Source organism: Temnothorax americanus, unplaced genomic scaffold (assembly GCF_048541705.1).
Source record: "Temnothorax americanus isolate GAGA-0224 unplaced genomic scaffold, ASM4854170v1 Scaffold21, whole genome shotgun sequence".
NCBI classification, from domain to species: domain Eukaryota; kingdom Metazoa; phylum Arthropoda; class Insecta; order Hymenoptera; family Formicidae; genus Temnothorax; species Temnothorax americanus.
Genome location: NW_027509349.1, coordinates 1762777 through 1784604, shown reverse-complemented (window position 1 = coordinate 1784604; position 21828 = coordinate 1762777). Strand labels below are relative to the sequence as shown.

The 21828-nt window shown below is 36.8% G+C and overlaps 1 protein-coding gene across 4 annotated transcripts in view; it reads right to left on the bottom strand.

Annotated features, from left to right (window-relative positions):
- Positions 1-21828, bottom strand: part of Sk (small conductance calcium-activated potassium channel) — a 174731-nt gene that overhangs the window by 24103 nt on the left and 128800 nt on the right. For all 4 annotated transcript variants that reach the window (XM_077406894.1, XM_077406893.1, XM_077406895.1 and 1 more), the window contains one exon: positions 2780-2875. In XM_077406894.1, the coding sequence (XP_077263020.1) occupies positions 2780-2875 (96 nt within the window). The remainder of the gene's footprint in view (positions 1-2779; positions 2876-21828) is intronic.

Here is a 21828-nt window from a genome sequence, read left to right as displayed (position 1 = left end):
TTGAAGTTGAAAATCTTTCGTTCCCTAATATTTCCAATTACGGACACCAATAAGTTCCCAGTTCTATAAAACGCGCAATCACAAACGATTCCCTCCGAATCGTGAATCTATATTGTGAGACTGTGTTTCCACAGTAAATCGCGAATTTAAATAAAGAAAATATAACCCTGCACTTTATTATTTTACGTGTTCAGAATTTTAAATTGATGTTCAGTCACAAGATACCGTTTATTCGACAAATAACGACTCGTTTCGAAGCTTTCCCTTAAAGAAAAGTCAACCGCACCGTTCCATATACTGTAAGATTACGACTTGCGAGATAACCCGTATGTATGTGTATAAAACGGTATAATTTTATTTTTAAAGACACGCTATTCTCATCCAGCAAATTGATACGGCGATCCTGCATTGAATTTTATTGAACTCGAGCTTTCCGTACGATTTTCTTTTCATGGGGGAAAGAAAAGCAGAAAGCACACGAGAGGACTTGCTTCTCGGTTTTGAAACGTCGCCGCATTGGTACTTCTCGAATCGCAAGAATGCAATATCGGAGCCACAATATATCGCGGCGAAATTGCATCGCGCAACGACTACGAGCCTGACGAGAACGTTTTTCCGGCACATTGAGTCGAAATTATCCGTTTCGGGATACGCGAGGGATGTTGGCAGCTATCGCCTCTCTTCCTTTTTTCGCGTCGCATTCGGCTACAACAGACTTCCCCAGAGGACATTTGCGATAAATCCTGATTTCTGACTGAACCCGCCGTTTAAGATTAATCCGTTTTCCGTTAAGTAAAATTGGCACGAAGCATTCACGAGAGTTTGCTAGAACATGGACTATTTATAACAAAATCTATTTTTATTTATCAAAATTTGACGTTTCTCAGAAACGGTATATTTGATAGATATGTATAAAGAAAAGGAAAAAAACAGATTTGTATTTTTATAGCGTAAAATTAATTAATCGGAGAATAGTTTAAACTCTGAGAGTAATTTATACGATATACTGTAAATTAAATTTGCATCGAAATGGAACCTACCCCTAAGTCATACAGCCAGTTTTTCGTGGAACACCCGGTGAATAACGTGAGAAACTTCGGTGTAGGAGACTTGAAAGATGGTCAATATTTGAGTTGACGCTTAAACGTTCGAGCCAGTCCAGGCTTTCCGTGATGACTTTGCGAAGCTCGCTTCGCTGCCGGCCATTGGTGTCTCATTAAAATGAGTCCTGACCGGGCCGGAAGTGAGTCGAAAGCTTAGCAAAGAGATTTCCTTCTTGCCTTCGTAATCGGAGAGTTTTCAGCTATTTCAAGACCGTCATTTTCTTCTGATGTCATTATCACGCGAGATCGTCACATTATCTCTTAATTCACATATTTCATATTTGTCATTAGTTAAATCAACAATTTTGACGAAATCTCATCTTATGTTACAAGATTATATCCTGCGTTTAATTATAATATATACATATTGTATGTTTATTTTATAATAAATTACGCAATGAGAAAAATTACAAACAACTAGAACGTTTCAACGTTTTTCGCGCAGCGCGTAACAAGTTGAAATTATTATTTCAAAAAGGACAGTAAAAAGGAGATTTATTTATAGTCGACGCGATAAAAATTTCCTACTATAAAGCAGAGCACATACTGAATGTTCTGTATATTAAACAGCAGCTTTCTTGGCGAATATCCCATTGCGGATGTTCAAGTCGCTCAAGTTTGCACGACGTTGCTTATTGATCTAAAGCAACGAAGGGGTTGAGTTACACATTTATTCGCTCCACAAATACACCGTCGATCATTCAGTTCATCTCACGGTTCAAAGATTTTCAGCGGAGGTATCGGATAACGCATAAATAATCGGCGATCGATCGGCGCGGCGCGCGGCGCGCGGCGCGGGCGCAGGTGCGGGCGCGGCGTCGTGCGCCGAATAGATAAAATTTGACCGCGTGCGCGATACGTAATTGGCCTTTTATTAACGGCCCATTAACACTCGCGTACCTGCAAAATCACGTTTGCGCCATTCCGCGATGGCATTTCGACTAGCTTAGCGTCGCGTCGATTTACCCCGCGATTTCGACCTGAGCGGGGCACAATCGTCGGGCTGTTAAATCCCGTAATCACTGGGGCGTAATGTCGCGCTCGGCCTCGAAACGCAAAAACCGATTGCGCCCCGGCAATTTATATTTCCGGAAACTTATCCCCCCCCCCATTATTTGCAGCCATTTATGGTAATTTATACGCGATTTTAGCCATTTATAAAAATATATAATAGTAATAATTCGTCAGCGTTTAAAAAATCGAATAATAATAGTAATAATAATGCGCAAGTATCTTTTGCATCTAAGGCTCTCATGCAATTCCGGAAATTTATTTTGCATCCGCCAATAATTTATATCTACGCTTCTATACAATTTATAAAGATATATACCTATAATGATAATAATTCGTTAAAGAGTGTAAGAAGATTCTAATAATAATAATTATAATAATAATAATGCGCAAACATCTTCCAACAAACATTTGGTACGTAAGTTTAAAAACGCGGGAATATATTGTCTGTCTTCCAGTTTCTTCATCAACTTTGTCGAAAATGAAGCTGCGACAATAAAGCGGCGCGAGTGAATAACAACCTTTATACCTCCGATATATAAACCAATTGAAAGGATGTGATCTTGTGTTCCGTTTGAATTTAAACGACTATTCGTTCGAAGGTTTCTCTACTTTATTCAAATATTCACTTATTATACCATGAGAGATGAATGTATTATGCATACCTGTACTTCTAAGGCATGGTAAGCAAATATGAGGCCAAGCAGTATCACAGTAGACACAGAGATCAGGGTTTTCAGTGCTGTCGAGAAAAACGAGGCCTGAAACATAAAACATTTTGTGTGTAAAGTACCTGTGAAATTATAATAAAAGACATTTTATCTTATTATGGTAAAATAATAAAATAAAATATATTTTATAATACATTTTATTTTTATTTATTATTATACATATATATTTAATTTTTTACATTTAATTTTACATTAATTTTACATGACATAAGATATTATTTCTGTTATTTTCTTAACAAAGAAACGCGTTAAACACATATTGTTTGTGCAAATTAATATAGCACACAGAAATGTGTGTCTTAAAAATTATAGCTATTTCTGATGTCGATCGGAAGATAAATCGAGATAAACAATCATTGTTTCAGCATTCTACTATCGATGATAGATTATGGACTGACTCGAGACTATCGGCGAATGAATTGTCGAGCTCCGGCCGTTAATTTCAGAAATAACAAATTCCAAGCTTACCGTTAATTGCCCACTTCTTAGACGCGAAATAATGAAATATGCATACATCTTCGTAAAGTTCCTTGTTGCCGCGTCGTAAAAGTCAAGCAACGGTGCTTCTAACAATGGCGTTCGATTTATGATTCGACCAGCAAAGGTGCAAACATTTTTAACGATCGTAAAAAACGTTGGCGTAAAAAGAGCATTTTAGAAAAATAGAATCTATGTTAGGTACCTCTCGTTCTATATCCTAGAGAGGAAACTTGGAATATCGCAATAAAATGTATTGCTTTAAAAGCGCTTTAAATCCCTGTATATATATGTATACTACTACAAATTTTTACGGTATTTTGAGCGCCATTCATTCCTTTGACATCGACCGGAATGTACCTACCACGTGCGAAAAAAGCAGCGCAATAAATATCAAAATACTGAATAAAGGCATTCGCTCTTTATTAAATATACTATCGAAAGGTGTTAATACTTTAAGAGATATTGCATATTTTATATCATAAAATTACTTTATCACATTAAGTGCTCAAATATATCACCGTGACATTCTAAACATTTTCCAATACGTTTTTTATGTTTTTTATAACGTTGTCAAGTTGGTCACTAGTTAAACATAAAATGATAGACCATACTAAAAATAGTGAGAAATTTTTCTCTATAATTTTGTATCTTTATTTAAAAAGAGCTATAATCCAGTCCAGTTATTAGAAATTACCCTATATATTTATGATTGTATACTGCATATTTAATAACTCTTTAGCGAAGTATACGAGATCACTTAATTATATCTTGAAGAGTGAAATCTTGATACAGAAACTGAATAAATAATCAAAGATACTAATTTCAACGTTCAATTTTAACATCTCTCTTCTGTTCTTCTTGGATATCTCAAAATGTTTTCATCGCGGCTAACAGTTTGCAAACACAGATCGCAAACAGTTTTATTATTAATTGATACCTTCTCTAATTAATCGTAAGATTCATGTCGGTTTCATTTATCATTGTCAGTTTACGATCGGTTGTTATTTTCAATTTGCGCGGTTGTTGTTTGCGAGCAGTTACACGTACGCTCTAAAAGAGGTAAGATTAAAAAGAGGGCGATAAACCCCGAGTAAATATTGGTGTAGACAGACTAATTTCAACGTTGAATTTTAACATATCTCTTCTGTTCTTCCCGATGGATATCTCAAAACGTGTTTTTACCGGCTAATAATTTGCAAACACAGATCGCGAACAGTTTTATTTCTTATTGGTACCTACTCTAATTGATTGTAATATTCATGTCGGTTTCATTTATCATTGTCAATAAACAGTTTACGATCGGTTGTTATTTAAGTTATTTTCAATTTGCGCGGTTGTTGTTTGCAAGCAGTTACACGTTCGGTCTAAAAGCGGTAAGATTGAAAAAAGAGCAATAAACCCAGAGTGAATGTCGGTGTAGACAGCGCGTTCAGTTTTCGCAGATGTTCGAGAACTGATCGCGAATCTTTCATTCGCCCTATGGCGAACAGTGATTGAATAGTGTTTACATACAATTCGCCAATACAATTTGCGAACTGTTTTCCGGTAAATACGCACTTTTAGATAATCGGCGGAAGAATTACGTAATTATTATTACGTATATGAAATCATCTGAGAAAAATCAGAAAAAGTCTAGGAAAAAAAAAGCAAGAGTACTGTCAGATCTTTTGTCACCAATCGTCGACTTTTTCCACGTCGGTTAAGGATTAAGATTCGTAAAAATTCCGACGTAAAGTGCTACGCGGGCTTTATATCGCACGCAATAAATTTCACGATTTTATCTTCCTGAATTTGCTGCAGCTCCCTGATAACGTTCAAAGTTTAAGAAGGCTAATACCTGACGCGCGCGGCACATCGCGACGTTTGCTGCCGCTTTTAGGTTCGCTAATAGAGGCGGCGGCGCGTTATTTACGGCAGCCCGAGTCACGTATAGCGTAATTTCCGCTGTGCATCGTCGAATGCACTCGCTTTGTCTGCCTATATACGCCGCTCGACGTAATCCCGCGATACGTAATGCCGGGCGAATTTAAGCTCGCTCGAAATGTTTGCCCGAGTTTAAAGTTTACGCGGTGCTCCGTTCCTCTTTTTATGTGCGCGAGTTCTTTGACCATTTCGAGGCACATTTTAGTTCAACGTAAAGTATCTCGGGTATAATTAGGGCTTGATTAAAATTCGTTTGAAGTATAAAGCCCACTGAAAATTGACCCGAAAAATAAATAACGGTAGACAATTTGTAATTGGGAAACAATATATTACTCGGGATAACTGTGCTTCTCGTTAGTTCGCATTTCCCAGGATCTGTAATGAGAAAACTGTTCGGGAGGATATAGCCGCGATGCTTTTTGCACACATATCCGCACATGCATAGTTTATTTGATGCTGGTATATGAGAGCGGTTTACGAGATTTTCGGTGAATTGTGGATCGCAATAATGAGCTGCTTTCCGGAAGAACGACGACGAGGACAAGCGCGCTGGCTGGGCAAAGCCTCTTTCCGCCATGTAACCTGGAAAGGGATTAGGGGCTCGCAAGAAACAGAGCCAATGCTGCTCTTCGCGAAATTTCCTTTTACGAATCTCAAAGACAATACTCGCTCGCGAAATATATTTAAAGTTGAATGATTTTATTATGAGCCACTCGCGTAATCATGTTTGAAACATGAAAAGGATATTCTCATTATGAGGAACAGAATTTATAAAGCGAAATGGTAAATAGAAGAGAAGAGATCTAAAGAATAAAGATAAAAATGCAAAATTTCTTTTTCCGTCAAACATGATTTTCATTTCGACTGATTTTCATCTCGCCGAATAACATTTTTTTTGTTTCTGACATTCTCGCGAAGTTTTCACGTCTGCAGATGTTAGATAAAATTTCTCGTCGCTGTATAAATGGATTAAGGGATTACGCTTAAAGTATATAAAGGAGAAATTTATTATCGCTCGACCTTACGACCTGACTTTACGAGTGTTACGGTCCGCTCGCGCGGGTATGCGAAATTGCTATCGCGATATTATGCGGCGCGCAACCATGTGACAAGCTGTGAAATTCGTGCGCGTGCAGGCCGTAATTGTTCCCGAGTCTTCCGTCCGATGCCATACGTTTGTGTCGCGGATAAATAATTACAGCATATGCGTTTCGGTCAAAATAATTACCCAGCAAGAACTTTCCCCTTTGCCGGAACTACTTTGTCGGAAGCTATTCGACGAGCGTTCGCGAAATATTGCTCGAAAAGAGCGGCTAGCGGTTCACACTAAACCATTTTAATTTCGAACGGAATATTCCAGAGAGGCAGAATAACTGTAACAAGAATTACATGTAAATAATAACGGAGGTTTCTCCACTTTTCCTCTGAGATCGAGAGAAAAATTAGAACGAAATTGAATACTTTGACTGCGAAGTTGAGCTTTAGGAGGTCCAAGTCGAGAAATGCACGACTGTGTTTATAAAATAGGTAGAGTCAAATTACAAAATAAAAACCACACCAAAAAAATAAATATAAATAATTAAAAAATAAAAAGTAAATAAATATAAAAATATACATATATATTATATATTAATATGTATTACACATATTATTGATATTATAATATATTTAATAACATAATTTCACATAAAATAAATAAAACTGTCACTAATATACTGAAATAATATATCTTTTTGTGATTAAAGCAGATGTAAGAAGAAAAATGAATAATTCTGTTTTTAATAAATCTAGTGTATTTTATTATAATACTTTATTGTCCTTTTACCTAAAAGGTCTTACCTAAAGTCATTTTTAATCGATAAATGTCGAAAAATCTGAAAATTGTAAACATTTTCTGAGAAAGTTCCATTGGAGAGTTACCGCAGTATCGAATACAACGCGAAAATAACAACATTGTAACTATCAGTTTTGATCCTGACACCCAATGATCCCGTCTAAAATCCAATCCCGACCAGTCGGGTTCATCGTAAAATAGATTTCGACGAGATTGTCCAATAATTACCGGTTATCGTCCCCTTAAAGGTGAAAACCGCGAGCGCTTGCGGTGTCCACGCGTGCGGATATACCGGGATTTCGCGCCGTAATAAATTTACGAGATCCGCTTCTCGCTAAAGGGTCGTATCGATACGGAACGGATGAAGAAGAGATGGCGAGGGAGGATTATACGAGCCGTGATCCATGAATTAATGCGATTGTATCTACGGGGGCCGGATTTTTCCGCCGCGAGTTCGCGCCTCGATAAACTGCGTCGGTGTTTCCATTCGAAAAACGATTATATATAGCTCTCGCGGTAGCGTCTAAAACGATGCAGAATTTATGCGTCTCTCGTCGGGGATGGGGAAGAGAAAGGAAAATATCTTTACACGGGATATCTTTAGACTGCTCTTCTGTTTTACTTATTTCTTTTTTTCATCTAGCTCTCTTTTATTTTTCATTCGCCTATACCGGGAATACACCGTGCGTCCGTTATAAAAGACGCGTAAAATTAAAAAGGTCAAGACGTGTAAAAAATCGTCTAAGAGATTAAGGCGTTTTTTTACGAACGTTTTCTTCAAACGGAGTGTTATAAATGTCTCGGTAATTAAAGAATTTCCTATTAAATTTTCGAAAAATAAGAGATTCTAAAGCTGATATAAAGTACGCTCCAATAACTGATAAAAATTAAATATCGATTTGTGGGGAAGCTAACGGCGCGGCGCCAGATGTCATGATTTAAAAGTGACAAACTTTTCAGGCGTATATTTCAGGCGTAAAAAAGCTAGTGGATAAATATCAATTTCTCTGATTCCAGCTCAAACTTTCGGGGAATATAATCAAATCGAAAATTTCTTATAACTATAGGCTTAGCCGTCGAAAAATGCTGAGAGTTTATGTCAATACATAGGAGCAATGCAACAAATGAGAAGAATACGAAAGTCTATACTTTTCGTTCATAACGACGGAAGTAATGTACTCTCGTCTATCTCTACCGAAGTCGCGTCTCTCGTTCTTTCCGAACTCGAAAGATGTTTTCGCAATGGCGAGAATGGACTCCCTATGAAACTTTAAGAGGGTAATCATCCCCGCAAAGGCTCAGCGATCGATCAGAACAATACGAGGAACCGTGCCAAACCGTCCTCCTCCATTTCCCTCTTGGCGATTCGCGACCCCTCTTTGTTTCGCATCATCGAGCTGCTCCTCCCGATGCCGTCCTGGCTCTCGGATGCATTCAGACCGCTATACATATTCGTCCCCCGACGTCGATTATATTAGCTTCCGTTCCTCGCGCCGGCATTCATACGGAAATGGCCGGCAGCAATTATGTATTTCCATCTTCTGTCTGTCTTTCCTTCTTAATAAAAAATCTCGCACTCTTCCCCCGTACATTAGAAAATTTCCATCAATATGCTCCCAGATAGCACGCATGTTAAAAATAGGGATATAAGACGTTTTAAAGACACCTTTAAGACGTCTTATGATATAATGTCTTAATGACGATGGTTTTGCATAGTGGATGTCTCGACAGTTTTCTTTGATTTTCTCGACAAATAATCTCCGAGACAGTTTTCTCGCCGTTAAAAATTCTACAACACTTCTAATTATCATTTTAATTTTTAACTCTTTCTGATCGAACATCAGTATTCTTGTCTTTTTTTCTAAATTACTCTTTTTAAATTGAACGTTTTATAATGAGCCCACGCTTTGCTGGTGCGCTAGACTTTCAAGAAGATATTACTGAAATAACATTCGCGTTGCATATAGCATTATATGAAACTTTTTACGCGGCATACATATATTATATCATAATCAAGCATATCAAATTATATCACTTTCTCATTTAACTTTGCCTCCGTTAGAATTTTCATACAGTTTTCTGCAAAAAAGAGGGAAAATATTCGAGATCCGCCCCCGCACTGACGCGCGCGTGCTAATGCCACGTAATAATCTCGTGGGACACGCGATTAAAAACCTTTGTCGAATACCTTTGTCGAATACCAGAATGTGCGCGTTCAAGGAGGTTACTATAACGACGGCATGATCTATAATATTCGTGCGTGGTTTGTGTGGTCACGCTCTGTAAAATCGGTGAAAACCTTTGCCGTTTTTTGCCAGTCGAAAAAAAAGAGAGCTGGGGCGTTAAGGAAACCGCGTGCGCCAGGGTACGCGCGCCACGAGTCTCGATGGCGCGGGCTCCTCTATCCTTGACAGAGCGGAAATATAGAACGCGTATTAACACGTGGACGACGCGCGGACTCTCGAGTTCTCGATGAGAACCCGGAAAATCCGTCTGGCAAACGTGACCGAGTATTTTCATCGGACTTTAAATCGTCCCTCTATGTCGATCGGACTAAGTCTTAAAAGGTGTTTCAATAAAAATTGAAAAAATTATAATTAAAATTACAAAGGAGCATAATTTATATTGTTTCAAAGAATTAAATGCCTGTAAAGGCCTTTAATTGTACTTAAAATTGCGATTGTAAAATTTAGAGCGTAGAGATTATCAAGATTTGACAGATAGTTTAAAAATAATCTAGATTAAAAAAAAAATCCAGAATTTTTTTCAGTTAATGGTATTAAAATTGTCGAAAAATTGAGAGACCTAAAGTTACGAAGTATTTTACGGGCGGAAAACGGCATTGAACTTGAACTTTAACACGTCGGAATTATAACCCGCGCTTTTTATAATTCACCAATAAAACACATTTATCGCCGGTGAGATCTTCAATTTGCCGCGTATTTTGATCCCTCGCACAAGCGTAAGCCGTACGCCGATTAACTACATGAACGGCTATTTATAGTCAGTTATTTTGGATTTAGGTTGCGTTTAGCTGATGTCGGATATTCAATCGACGCACGTGTGCGCTTCACCTTTGGAAGTAAAAATCACTCCGGTTGAAAATTACTCTTCGCAGAATATTCGCGCGCGCGCGCGCGCGCGCGATACAAAGTATTCCATCAATAGATATGAATTATGTAAATTTCAAACGTAGCGCTGAATCTTTTCTCGATAAAAATTAATAACGAATCTCGATGAATTTCGTATCGAATGTTAATTATTTATCGGAATTAATTCTCGAGTCGTAAAAACGACGAACCTAATGAAAACGAAAAACGATTTTCTTAGAGCGTTTAATGCTCTTTCCTTGTAATCTTCGTGGCATATGTAACAGGAAGTGACGGGACAGGATTTTCCCGTCCTTACGGTTGCTTCCGGCGATACGTCACGGGAATATACTCTCACCTTGTGCAGATTATAAAGCGATCATCGCTCGGCCTCCTCCGCTTGATATGGAGGAGCCTTTTTGTGAAGAAGTCTGACAAGGAAAAATAACACGGGAGACTTGAGTAAAGCCGCAGGCGTTCCGGTGCACTTGAAAAATTAATCCCCGACGAAAACGTTTCTTCAGCATCATAGGGGAAGAACGTTAATAAAGAAAAATAGAAAGTGTGCTGGGAAAAGAATCGACCACTACTTTGAGGTGGGAAACCTCAGGCTCGCGTTTGATTGACAAAATAAAGCTCCGTCGCAAATGCTATTAGATCGAAGATTTTGAAGACAAGTAAAAATAATTCACAAATCGGACATCTAAAAATTCTAAAACTGAACTTGTGAAACTTTTCTGGAGATTAAAACCAAGGTCGATCTATCGAAATCTGAAGTATGAAATCTGCATATAGTTTCAGAAGTTGAAAGCATGAAGAAAATACAATATTTGAGGATATGACGTGATCTTAAATCAAATTGCAAAAAAATCAAATGTTTAAAATTACGAAGTTAAAGAAAAGATTTCGAAAGATAGATTTTGAAGTTTTAAAAATTTTCGATTAGCAAATCCGAGAAATTAAACTTCAATGCTGTAAAGAGCGTAAAGATCGAGTTATGTACATAGAAGCCTTCTGCAAAGGTTACGAGATTGGCTTCCAAGACCTACATAACATTTAATTTAATTTCTTCAAAGCTATTATTCTCATGATAAGTTAATCTCCTTTTTTTATCGATATCTTCATGAATATTAAATTTCACAAAAATTTTCGAAATACTTTTAAATAAAAAAAAAGAGATTAAATATAAAGAATTAATCTTTATTGAAGAACGGGCTGTATATCACAGAGATATTTTGACATCAAAGCTCGTCCGGCCAGGGGATGCAAACTGCCCTCGAGGGTGAAAAATAATTATTCGCGCTCTCGGGATGATCAAGCTAGCGCAAGGGATGAAATTTTGCCGTAAAATTTCATTTATGGGAAATTTCATTTTGATTCGTGACGCGACGCGATATTTGTTACAATTTGCGTGAACGCGAAGAGACAGCGATTGCGCGATTCCAGGAGATTTGCGAATATACCAGGAGATATACGAATATATATTTACGGGTGGATTTCAAGTAAGAATAAGGAATGACGAATGAATGAATGAGTGTCCGATTTACGATTATCCCTGCATATATAAACCCTGTCAGGAATACGCGAAGAATTTAAAATAGGTAAGAGAGTTAGCCTATCATATAAAATAAGTAAGAGAGAAAAATAAATAAATACATAAAATATTTTTTTCGATAACTTCGATATATCGAAATTTAAGATTAAATTTAAGATTAAAACGGAAGAGTACCAGTTGTATATTAAAAAGTAAGAAAATTATAATATAATATAATAATAAAATAATATAGGGAGAAAATAGTATACATATAGAGAGAATATAATACTGAAAGATGTGCAATCAGCAAAATGTCAAAAAATTGTGCTAATTGTAGAGCGGAATAATGGCTTCGCACTGAAACTTATTCATGCTTCATAACGATTAATATGAATACATAATGAAGAATTCATGAACGCAGCGTACGTTCATTAATATTAATCGATAAATGCAGTCACAAAAAGCCTATCGTATCGCAAAAATAATCTTTTCAACAATGCTCATGTAATATTCATAAAAGCAGGATAGAAAATAGAATGGCAATAATTTTAAATAATTATCTCATGCTTAAAAATGTGACAATTTCCGAACAATTAATCTGAGATTTTTATATAAACTTTTCATCATTGCAAAATACACATTCGTTTAAAAGTATAAATAGAAAACTAAATGTCTTCTATCATAAAAATCCGCTTTCCGCGCAAAATAAATACGCCACACGACCGTTAATTCCGCCACCGTTTTACGCTTGAAGTATCGTTTATTTTGCGACACCTCCCGGCGGTGCACTTTCGTTTCACCGAGAGAGGAAAGTTTGTTCGCGGTTTAGGAGAGAGAAAGGAGAAAGATGCACCAGGAACAGGAATTTAAGACCCGGTTTTTTTGCCGGATTTTGCCGGCGCGGAACTTATCGTCGCAAAAAAGCTCGATTACGGCACCTTAATCCTCCCGCGACTCTCATCGCCAGCGAACGCAACGGCAAACGCCGGTTGAATCGCCTAGAAATTTTCCACCAGGCTTCCCCGAGAAATCTCTTCCCCGGACCGTAAAGCAACTCACTCCTAAATTATACTTTCTTTCTTTTGACTTAGGAACCATGCCAAGTAACAACGATGGTGACTGAACGACGACTTTACGCGGTTAAAAGGAACGCTTCGTGGCCGGATAATGAAAAAATATACGCAGCGCAGACGTAACGTAACTGTGATAAAAGATGCACGAGAATAAGTTCTAAAAAAAAAATCATCGAAAGATGAACATTTTCAGTATTCTGCATATACGGTGTGTTTCTCAAGTATTATTCAATATTTTAAGAGTTGATTTTTTAGGTCATTTTATACAAAAAATTTCATATAAACATATGATGTCAAAGGCCTTCAGAGATACAAGATGTTGAAAATTCTAATTGAGAAAGCTATTAAGAAAAACTTAAATATTACAATTTCATTTTATATATTTTATAATAAAAGTGAAAAGAATAAAATAAACTAAACATACTACGTGTTGATAAATAACGGTTTTTTTTTTACATTAATGTAAAATTCTAAATCAATATTTTAAGAGTTTTTTTTTAGGTTATTTTATAAAGAAAAGTTTATATGAACATATAGTTCAAAAACCTTGTTTTGGAGACTCAAGATGTGAAAAATTCTATAAAATTAACATTTCTTTCTTAACAGTTCTTAAACAAAAAAAATTTTTTTTAAATAATTTTTAGCTAAAGTGTAATAAAATGTACTGTAATAAAATAATTAAAAAATCTGCAAAAATTTTTTCCGCCTATTTTGACGTACAAGTTTGGAACAGTATGTACTACTACCTAAACCTCGTCATTGACTTTTTACAAAACGACTGTAGATAAAAAACTAAAAGTAATACCCCGTCTTAATTTATTAGCCTGAGTTGAAAAAGAAAGCTTTTTTTTAAGAGCTATTAAGAAGAAAATGATACTTTTATAGAATTTTCAACACCCTCATCTCTGAAACGAGGTCCTTGTGACAGTTGTGACCACATGTTCATGTGAACTTTTCTTCATAAAATGAGCTCAAAAGTTAACTCTTAAAATATTAGATGGTATTACTTAAGATCGAAATACCTTGTACTTTTAAAGTAATACCCATCTGAATTTCGCAATAATCGAGATGTTTTTGACAACTATTAAATAATCTTTGTAACATTAATAACTGTAACTGTGCCTTTGAAAGAATTCCAAATAAATTTCTTTCAAGGAAATGGTCCCCACATGCCGAGATTTTCTAATAAACATATTACTAAACGATGCAACCAGCCAAATCATCGGATTTCTTGTAATGTTTATTTTTATAAATGTATATTCTTTTTGCCTTACATGCTAATAAAAAAGACAAATTTCCACTTTAAACTCACTTAGTGTTCAATTCATTTCGTGTTTTGTCTATTTATTGTACAGTAACAGCTATTTGAGCTATTTAATTACTGTAATAAATTAATAAAAATCTGCAAAAATCTATTCATTGGTGTACGAGTTCAAAACAGTAATTATCTGAACCTCGTTTTTACGCCATTGACATTTTACAAAACGGTAACTGTAATTAAAAAATTAAGGTAATACTCTGTTTATTTAATGGCCTAAGTTTGAAAAAGAAACCCTTTATCATTTAAGAATTTTTTTTTAAAGAACGATAATTTTATAGATTTTTTAATATTCTGTATCTTTGAGAAACGTGGCCTTGTGAGACCGTGTAAACCTGTATAAAGAGTCTATGGAATTTTTACAATATCACAAATATCTGTGTCCTTGTTTTGACATTTATACGTGAATAATAACTTATTTCTCAAATCTTTAAAATTCTTTATGTCTAAAGCGATAATTTTCCGAAATTTCGTATCTTCGAGAGTATAAAACCATAAGTTTGGAAAGTTTTAGAATCGAGATACTTCGCATTTGTGCAGTGTATAACTTCTCAAATATTTCACATTTTTAATATTTTGAATGTTTTTAAAGTTATAATACTGGCTAAAGAAAACTGGGATTTAAGGGGCTATTACAGTGTGACGCCCGAAAAAATGAGCTATTTTTGATGAATTTTTATTTAAAAAGTATTGCATGCCAGATCGGCTAAAGATGACTTTTGGAGCTGAAGGAATTTTGTACGGGCCTGGCATCGCTGATTAGCTGTAAGTGCCTGTTTTATACAAGTTTTCATGTAAAAAGAACTTTAAACGCGTTTTTATCGAAACGACATTTTTTCTCCTGGCGGGGATTATTTCGGAAAAACGGCTTGGCGAATTGGGCTGAATTTTTTACAGCATATTCGGCATACGTATGGCTATCGTCCGTACTAGAATTATTAAAAAATTTTAATTTTAACTTATATTTTTGCCCGAATTACGACGAAAAAAAAAAATGTTTTTTTCGAACACTTTTGCACAAAATGCCGCAATTTTGTTAATTTTTACAATATAAAATAATAATTCTAGTACGGACGATAGCGACACTCTTACAAATTAAGAATCTTTTTGAATTTTTGATTTCAGACTAATTCAGACCACCTGGAGAGCTCAGATGATCCCCGCCAGCAACATACCTTTTTTTTCATGGCCTTGAATTATAATTTATTGTTAAATAAATATATTTTTTTATGCAACAACAAAAATTGTTTTCCATTCTCTAAGAGTATACCTTTCACTGAAAAAAAGTTTGTACCAATGCATGCAATACTTTTTAAATGAAAATTCATTAAAAATGGTCCATTTTTTCGGGCGTCACACTGTAATAGCCCCTTAATTTGAAATGGACGAAAATGCCATGTGTCGTGGTCATTTGGACGTCAAATCGTACAAAATCAGATAGAATTCAAAGAGAAACAGATAATCTTGCGGAATAAATGCAATGCGATTTGCAGATCGTATACGTAAAGCGTATCGGTAATCTCGGACGGAATCAGTGATGGATAAAGCGGCAGAAGCGACATGGCGGATCCGTTCGTTAATCTTACCGCGATAAAAGCACTCTGACCCGTTTTTATCTCGCGATAAGGGGGAGGGAGCCTAATCTTTGAATAACACACGAAGCCAGCCAGGCCTGAAGGTTACTGACGAAAAAAGGAGGTACATAAAAGCCGCATCAGGCATTAGAGCTTCGTCGTAAACCCTTAATAGCGAGCCCCGAGAAAAAAAGGGCTTCCACGGCGTTAAACGATCGAGCTGGAGACTATACGAGTCGTTTGCCATTCTCTACTTCCGCACGTAAATCGTGCGCAATCCTTTCAGCCTGTTTTCTTCTTTCGAGAAATTTAGTGATTTCTCCTCTCGTCGTCTGCCAGAAAACCAAGATCTTGTGAAAAAAACGGGATCTAAACGGAAATTACAGACCCCGTGTGTTTCAAAGCGAGACGTATGCTAAACAATATCGTGCTCGGCGTGCAAAAATGAGGAGTGATAAACGACGATATCAGCATGATATCGTTTAGCGCCAAATGACGAAAGTATAATATATATGTAGAACCAGCAGACGAGACGTGATGAACGATGCACCTCGCGCTCCCTTCAACCCGACACGGTTCAACGCAGCCGGTGTTTTCTTTCCTTCCTCGTCGTCCTCGTTGTCATCATCGTCGTCGTCGCCGACGTGGCGATTCTCCAGTTAATTCATGTCTTTCCATTCCGACCCGTCGGGGCTTCCCTGACGACCTAGCTGCCTTCGTCTCGTCACGGCTCCACTTTATAATAACATTAGTCCTCACGGCCGCATAATTGCCGTCTTCTTCCTCCGCTCTGTTGAGGTCTTCGCGTCATCGAGGTTATTCGGGGATTTCCGAGACAACGTGACGGTGCAATTTATCATTCCACACCGCTGCTGTCACTATGATCGATCTGTCATCCGCAGAGGTGAAGGAGTAGGAGGAAGACGATGTGATGTGAGCCCGTTGATATTTATATAATTGCACGTGTTTGTTAACTGTCATCCGCACGAGATGAAAAAAGTTTCAGGGAAGGAAAGCCTTGGAAGTGGTCTTAATTGAAATATCGCGTAATCCTCTCATTAATTTCTGATAAACTGAAGATTGATGTGTTAATTCGTGTCAGGGAAGATCTTTAACGGCATGATTAAGTGAAAGGAACACGAAAGAAGAGAACCCTTTTTATGGATTAAGTTTTGATGTCTTTTTCAATGAATCCGAAGTGAATTAAAATTTTCCACATTTCTTGATTAAATCAAACAATTTTGTAATATATATATATATATATATATATATATATATATATAATACTCAAAAAGTATGAAATAAAGACAATAAATGATGAGGATAAATATTCAAAAGTTTTTTTTAAACCGTGATATTAAATAAAAAATTCTTATTTCAAACTCTATATAATCTAAATGATTAATTATCTCGTTAAATAAAAAATTTTGTTGAAACAAAATGTCATGTTAATTTTAGCGACAAATGCGATATCGCGGCGCTTATCGAGCGTTTATTCCCAATTGCCGATAAAAAACTACGTTATCTCGCATGTTTGTTAAGTTAAAATAAATTGAGTTATCGAAAACGGTGAGTTGAATTGGACAAGTTTCGGCCAGTTTCAGTCAAAATAATTCGATCGCCTCTGCGCATAAAAATTTCAGCACGAACGCGCGTAACGGTGTCGATATATTCGACTTTGCGACGCCGCAGAATTTCTCGACGTTTGTCGAATTTGCAATTCGATGGGCGTGCACGAGCAAACCGCGGGATCGTTCGACGATCCTTAAATTGCCAATCATTCGGAGCTATAACGCTTTCGCATGCATTGCGCTCTGCATGCAGTTTCATGTTGTGGCATTTGTTCAGATGTGAAAGAGTGAAGATTGAAAAAAATCAAAAGGTGCAAAAGCTTCGGAAATTCGTAAAATTGGAAGTTATGAAATTCAATAAGAAATTGAAATATGAGGAACACAATCAGAGTCAAAAAATGCGAGAACTCACGAATTTCAAGATTCGAAATATAAGCCATTTCAAAAAACACGAAATAAAAAAGATAAATAATCAAAAAACTTTTAATTTTAATCTACGATATTAAAAAAATAATTCAAAAAAATTTTTAAATTCTATATAATCTAAATTATTCCTATTGTCCTGAGAATCGCAAAGAAAGCTTAACGTTTCGGAATGTCAAAGTTCAAAAATTTAAGAATATAAAAGTAAATGAAGAAGGTTATTGCAAGTATAAAATTGCGAAGCTCTAAATTTCTACATATGTATTTGACGTTTAATAGAAATCCAAGATTCGAAAAAGGTTCGAATTCTTTGAGTCAACCGGCTAAGTAATTTCCGGCGTTCTCTCTGTAAAATGCGGTTAATACCGAAAGCTTCCTGTAAAATCTAAATGAATAAGGACAACTCTTCCACCCGATTGTCCCGCATGACTATACGTTCAATTCTGAAATGGGTCTCCATGGCAAGCGATTGCCCTCGAGCTCTCGCAATATCGATATTGTTAATCCGTCGCTCCGCTTTTGGCACGGGATCAAGCGGCGACGGATTGCTCAGTCAACAACGGGATTCGGCGATCCCCGGGGAATTTCTTACGGGAGAGAAATATCCCCGTTGGCCGGGGATGGCGGAATAAATACGGACGTCGGGAAGAAAAGCGAAAAGACACTCGCGAGCTTTCGGCCGAAAGCACTCTGGGGACGAGCTTCCTTGTTTGAAAGAGGATAGGCCGAGTCAAGGCGGCCTCTCCTTCGCAATTGCGATTATCGAACCGCGGTATATCTCCGATACTAAGAGGATATACGAGACGACTCGCGCTTGTCGTTGTCGCCTTGAATATCCGGTACATCAACGGACCATTTTTAGCCGAGATAACGCTTGCGAAGGTCGCGAGGTCATTCAAATATATCCTATTCAACAGGAAATAAATCAGAAAAGTTTATTATCTTCAACGACAATTGGCAATACATATATTGAAACGTTACGACGTTTCGACCCTTAGAACTGGGTCCTTTTTAAAGAAATAAAAATCTTTCTTAGGCCGAATAATCACGTACCGAGAAATATAGCGATGGAAAAGTTCCTAAAATAACAAAATTATTCAAATAATTGTACGTTAAAAATGAGAAGTTACAAAAATTTATATTTCGTGAATCGAGTATACCACGCGATAAAATTTCAGAATTTAAATTTTAAAAGAGTCTTAAAAAAGGAAAAATCAACAACTACAGCTATTAACAAAACATTTTCTCGTTTATTCCTTATCCTCGTTTTTTTTTACAAACATCTGAATAATCAGTCATTTAAGCTCTCGCTGTTTTAAGCATTAAGCTCTTGATTTTTAATAGGTTTACTTGTTTTTAATCACCACTTAATTTCCTGCATTACGTATTCCTGTTTGCACTCGAAAACTTACTTTCTGTAGTGCGGATGAAAATTGTCGGCATGCTCGTAGAGAAACGTTCCCCTTTTTCCGAACTATCCTCGAATTCCGCGTGCCGAGCATCTATAAGTTTTGAAATTGTTGCGGGCGGAGCGCGAAGCGAATTTTAATAAAATCCAGCTTCTCTCGACGAGGAGGAGAAACTCCCCGCGTTGATAGTGCCCTTCGACAGTGTCGCAAAAAAACGCACGATTACTCAATATCACCGTGTCACTCGACGGTAAATTGAAAGTGGTCTATCGATCAACAATCCGACCAGCCCCGATAGACCATAGTTTATATAATACTGAAAGCCCGACGACGAGCACTTCGAATCATTTAACCCGACAATGTAACGTGAATCAATTTGACCTCTACTGTACTGAATGAAGTGACTAATAGTGAGCGTAGCAATCGGTTGATAAGGCAAGATTGCTTACTTTCAATTTACGTACTTGATGCATTCGATTTACACACTTCTACTAATTATTTAGATATCTGAAAACACAAAAGAAGGATGACATTCCGTTGAAATTAATATTTTTAATTTATCCTTTCTTTCGAAGAATCTTCTATATAAAAACAAATTCTGACATGACTGCAAAATTTTATCCTTCAAGAAAGATATAAAAAAAGAAGTGAGAAAATGTTATTTTATATTATCTTTAACTGTTAATTTATCTTAAAAAAAAAACTTTTTTAAGTCGGATCTTTAAAATTCTTATTCAATTTCTCTGAGTCTTTGCTTTCACGGAGCTTCGTCGACAATCTCGGGCGGATATCTCTTCGATTCTCGAGTCTTTGAACCCGCTGCGCTGGCTCACGAACGCACGGGGATCTATCATTCAGATTCACGTGGCGGACCTTGTCGTACAAGGAAAGAGTTGTTATCCGTAACAGCGCGTGAACACCCCGACGGCATTGATTCTATCCTCGCGGTGAAACGCCGCGCCGACTCCGGCGTTGGTAGAACATCTGAACATGAAAGGATAACAATGCGCCGGAGGGGAAAGGGGTCGATCTGCAGTCTGCGAGGATTGTTCGAAACGGCGAATGCTGGTATCGCGTATATATTTGCCAACGTGGTCGAGCTCTACATCTCACGTCGCGCGCGCGTTCAAGCGCGAAGCTCCTTGAGGATGAAAGGAGCCGAGACGACTGACTGTCGGCGGGATTTTACCGGTTTCCGCGATCTGCCTATGTCCCATGATTCCGTAGATTCCGGAAATTTCTTTTTTTTTTTTTAATACGAGATACGCAAAAAATATATTTTTTACGAATCGATTATTCTTTCGTGGAAATTGGCAAGTTAAGTCTTAATGGTAAGAAAAAAATAAATTATAACGGAAAAGTGAAATTAAAGAAAATCTGAAATAAAATCCTCCGAGTTTTATAAATTTTTAAGTCCTCAGAATTATCATCTTTCCAGCAATTCGATATTTAATTTTGGATTCCGCAATGAGATATATCTTATGATTTGCGATTCTTCGAGAACTGTGATCTTGCATTTTATAAAGGGAGAATTCATCCCTCAATCCAGTACCAGCAGCACTTTAACCAGCATGATGTTAATCGTTCAATATTAAAGAGAAAGAAGCTGCAGTAAAAATAACCGACGCGTTCGAATTCCTGAGAGAAACAGAAATTCTTTGGAGCATAAAATCCCACTGCCGGCTCGCCCCTTTTCGGTGAACCAGCCCCTGTAATATTAACGCGGCTACATCGCTCTGCACTTTTCACGCGGTTTCGAGGGGCTCTGATCGATGGCGAATGAATTAACGTTTCGCGCCACGGAGCATCCTGACCGGCGATAAATATTCAGCGAACTGTCTCTCAGTCTTTTCTTGCTCTTCGTGATTGTGCACTTTTATCATTTACCAGTCACTAGTTATTTATTCAGAGAATCCCGCGGAGATAGACTATGATAAGTAGAATGCGCCAACCTCCGCAGCGGTATTTATATTTATAGGTATATCTCAATGCCGAGCAAAATGTAAACGTACACGGTGCCGTGCAAGAATCATCATCCCTCTCGTCCACCGGTTTATCATCATCGGGCTATAATGACGCAATCGTTGCGCGAATGTCGACTAATTATTTAACGGTGAAGTGAAATATGTGTGCTGTATGTGAATTGCAGTATGCAAATTGCGATTGTGATATTTATTTTACCGCCATACATATATATTATTACTTTGCCATATTCACTAATTTTAAGTTCCACGAAATGTTATGTTCTGCAATTTGTAGCTCACTGAGAATTTCAGTTTTTTAATTTAATAAAAAAAAATTTATTATTCAATTCGTTGAAATATTAACTTTACGAGTAATACAATAAATCATTTCAACGAATCGTTATTCAATTTTAGGTTCCACGAAGTGTCGTGTTCTGCAATTTGTAGTAACAGAGAATTTCATCAATTTGACATTTCCACGAAGTTTTGTGTTTTGCAATTTGTAGTTAAAGAGAATTTGAGACTTTTGGTCTCTGAATTTGATAAGAATAGTTATTCTTTACAATAAAAATATTTACTTGACGAACTATTAATTTAACACGGCAATTTATTTCAAGTTAACATTCAACGAATACTTGAATCTTCCTAAATGATAAAAACTTTATGTAAATAAAATGTAAACTGGCAGAATTGTCGAGAGTGCGACACGTAAACTTCGAAGACAGCGTCAATCGGATTATTGAATGCAACCGCGGCGCTACCTCTTCTATTTCTCTCTCCCGGCGTTAATT